The 3,328-nt window shown below is 32.6% G+C and overlaps 1 protein-coding gene across 1 annotated transcript; it reads right to left on the reverse strand.

The window, feature by feature from the left end:
• Positions 1–365: 365 nt before the first annotated feature.
• Positions 366–2,757, reverse strand: LOC131637904 (F-box protein At3g59000-like). The gene is made up of 2 exons (XM_058908470.1): positions 1,006–2,757; positions 366–769 (listed from the first exon to the last, which is right to left on the reverse strand). Exon 1 carries the CDS (start codon positions 2,423–2,425, stop codon positions 1,349–1,351), a length of 1,077 nt encoding a protein of 358 aa, XP_058764453.1. The 5' UTR covers positions 2,426–2,757; the 3' UTR covers positions 366–769; positions 1,006–1,348.
• Between the last annotated feature and the right edge of the window lie 571 nt (positions 2,758–3,328).

Raw genomic sequence — 3,328 nt, forward strand, 5'->3', positions numbered from 1 at the left:
ATCATAATGGCAGCTTGCGTTATTTAACTTCAATTTCATAAGGGTGTAGAGGAAAGATTAACTATAGGAGTGATTTGGTTAGCGGTGGTGTGGAACATTTGGACGATGAGGAATGCAATTATACGATGAGGAATGCAATTATCTTTAATGGTTGTAGTTTCAATTTCGATGACTGCTATAGCGCTATTGTTTTAGCTTCTTGGAAATGGTTCTGCCTAGTTAACTCTTCTACTATATCCTGTAATTTTCATTTTTGGAACATTTTACCTCTATCCTGTATAAAGAGGTAATTTATCCGTGTGTTTCTCTTTTTGTGTTTAATACCATTACTTATTGAAAAGAAAAAAAAATTCAACATCCTCATTGAAGAAAGTAGCAGCTATAATGCAACAACACCATAAAACAACACTTTAACTCAAATGTTATGAAAATCTCACCATCCCTCTTAAGTAACTCATGTGTCCGAATGATCTGAATGATGTGAAAATTCTACGTTAAAACTTCTCTTCACTAAGAATATTTTCTTGTTCAAACTTCTCTTCACTAAGAATATTTTCTTCTTAACTTTTTTGAGTTTTGCCCCGCGCAACTTATAACATGAGAAACTAATACTCTCCAAAATTTGACTTTTTTCCATAACAAATTTAGCAAAATTAAACTCTGGCTCACCACCTGCAAACTTTTCAAATCTTACCACTTTAAGAGTAGATAGAAAACATTCAGGTACGGACGCAAAATTTGGCGGTTTGTTGTCAGAATATATTGGTCCCTGGTGAGAAGAAATAAAGAAAATGAAAAAAAAAAAACTTAAATACATATTATGTTTTTATATTTATCTTCAATAACAAAAAACATTAACACAATTTTTACATTTCATATATTTTAACTTGAAATAATTAAAACAAATAAATATCTTATTTTCACTTCTTTTTGTTTATTACACCAAAAGGTGCTTATTATCTTAGTTGGATTTTGTAAAATTTAAAGATTATATCAATCACTAACCTCTAAAACTAGAGTCTCCAAACATGGTGACTTTAAAAGTAAGTGTAGCAAACTTTCAATGGTAACAAAGTAAGTTAGATGCAGATTACTCAGCTTTTCAAATGCCGAAATATCAGCCAAAAAATGTTCCATTTGTGAAAGATCCTGGAAAACAAAAAGAAAAATGTGTTGGTGTTAGGTCAACAACATATTGAGAAACCTTATACAAGATAAAGTAAATGAAGAATTGGAAGTATTCACTATTGAAGAATCAACACTTCATAACCATATAATATGTTTTGACCACAAGAGACTTTAATCTCATCACATCGTATGGGCGTAACAATTTCTTCTAATAAAAAAATCATACCTGAAGTCGTAAACATTTCAAATTATTAATATTGAATAGTTTACGAACAAAAATCTTCATTTCTTGCCCACTCATCTCCACCTCTGAATCATCTCTTAGATAAATGGAAGCATCAGCAACATGTGCAGCATCTAGCAAAGTGGTCTCTGATGATATATAGGTACTATAAAGATAATTTGTAATATAGGAAGCACGAATCACAATTTCAGCATGTGACACATCGAACGACATAAGCCATTGACGGACTATTTTAACATTTTCAAGTAGAGGGGCATCGATAATAACACGCTTTACATCTAACCAAATGCAATCAAATGAGATATATTCTCTAAGAAATGGGAATTTAAGTGTTAACTCTTTTGATTGATTGGAGGAGTAACAAGTAATTTTCATTGGATTTCTGATTGCAGTCAATTTAAGGACAGTGAGGGATGAAAGAGAAACAAAAGACGGAAATTGGATAATAGAATGACCCAGACCCAGCACCAATTTCTCCAGGGACTGGCATTTGAAAATGGGATAGCATGAAATGTTGCATTCTCCCATGGAAAGGAGACAAATCTCTTTAACTTTTTTATTCAAAACTAGAGATATCAGCTGATTGATAATGAAGGGGTCATATTTCTCTGAAAGAGCAAGATCGAATAAATTGATGTTTGAAGCATTGAGGTGAAGCAGCATCCTGCATACAAAGTTGATAAAAGTAGTTTTGTTTATCGGGTAGGAGCACTGAATTTTAAATTTATCTCCAAGATATATGTTTGGGACACATGTCCACATGTATACCCATCTCCGTGATAAAACACTAGTACAAATTGCCTCTTTATATAAAAGAAACGAAAGAATATGGATAATGATATCGTCAGGTAGCTTACTTATCCTATCTTCTTCGCCTTCGCTGTATTTTTGCCGCTTTGACGGCTCGTTCTCATGTGCAGTAACAGAACCACCAGAATCCATTTTTTTTAGTAAATTCCTACAAAAAAAAATGTTATCATCTATCATGAAATTGATACTATTTTTTCGGATTCCAATTATTGGGAAAAACATAGATACTGTGTGAAAAAGCATAGACAGTGAAAAACCCCCCAAAAACAAATTGAAAAATAAAATGCTGATTTACCTTCCTCTGTCTTAAGCAGCGTCGTCCGAATCGAAGATCTATAGCACCGCCCAAACTTTTTCCGATCGTCTAACACTAGCAAAAAAAAAAGGATCTGGAATGTATGAGTTTGGTTTCCCGTCCAAAATTATGAAATGCAGATTGTACAGATGGGCGAAGGAGGGGGAGATTCCCGCTATTTGGTGGAGAGGGAGCCTTCTCTCCGAAACAGAGAAATAAATTTTAAAATTAGGGTTCTTCGAGGAAATCGAAAATTCACGAGATTCCGTGGAGAGGGAGCCTTCTCTCTGAAACGAAGAATGAAATTTTGAAATTAGAGTTTTTGGCGGAAATCAATGAAAATATACAGTCTTTCTCTCTTAAAATAAAGCGTGACAATTTTACAAAATTATTTTAATTATTATTAATTAGAAGATATAATTTAAAGGTAAAATTAAAAATTGCATTGGAACTAAATGCAACATTTATTAACCAATCGTTAGTTGGTCTATTGTGATTGGCGTTAGACTTGATAGGGAGAATCAAATCAGATTAAACCAGTAATGATAAACCAAAATAAATAAATACAACATTTATTTGGACATATAATTATTTATTGAGTTTAATGGTTATGCACTGACAATGTAAAAATGTTTTACACTGTCATTCAATTAGAATATAACGTTCTGTCATGTCATACAAGTTTTTTTAAATTTTCAGTCTGACCTGTTCTGATTCATGATCGTCATTGGTTGACAGTGTAAAACTATTTAACACTGTCAGTGCATAACCATATTTTTATGCGAATCCCTACAGGGCCAACACAACACATTTGGAGGCCCGAGACAAATTAGCTAATTATTTCTTTATAA

The sequence above is a fragment of the Vicia villosa genome, unplaced genomic scaffold (genome assembly GCF_029867415.1).
Source record: "Vicia villosa cultivar HV-30 ecotype Madison, WI unplaced genomic scaffold, Vvil1.0 ctg.002106F_1_1, whole genome shotgun sequence".
NCBI classification, from domain to species: Eukaryota; Viridiplantae; Streptophyta; class Magnoliopsida; order Fabales; family Fabaceae; genus Vicia; species Vicia villosa.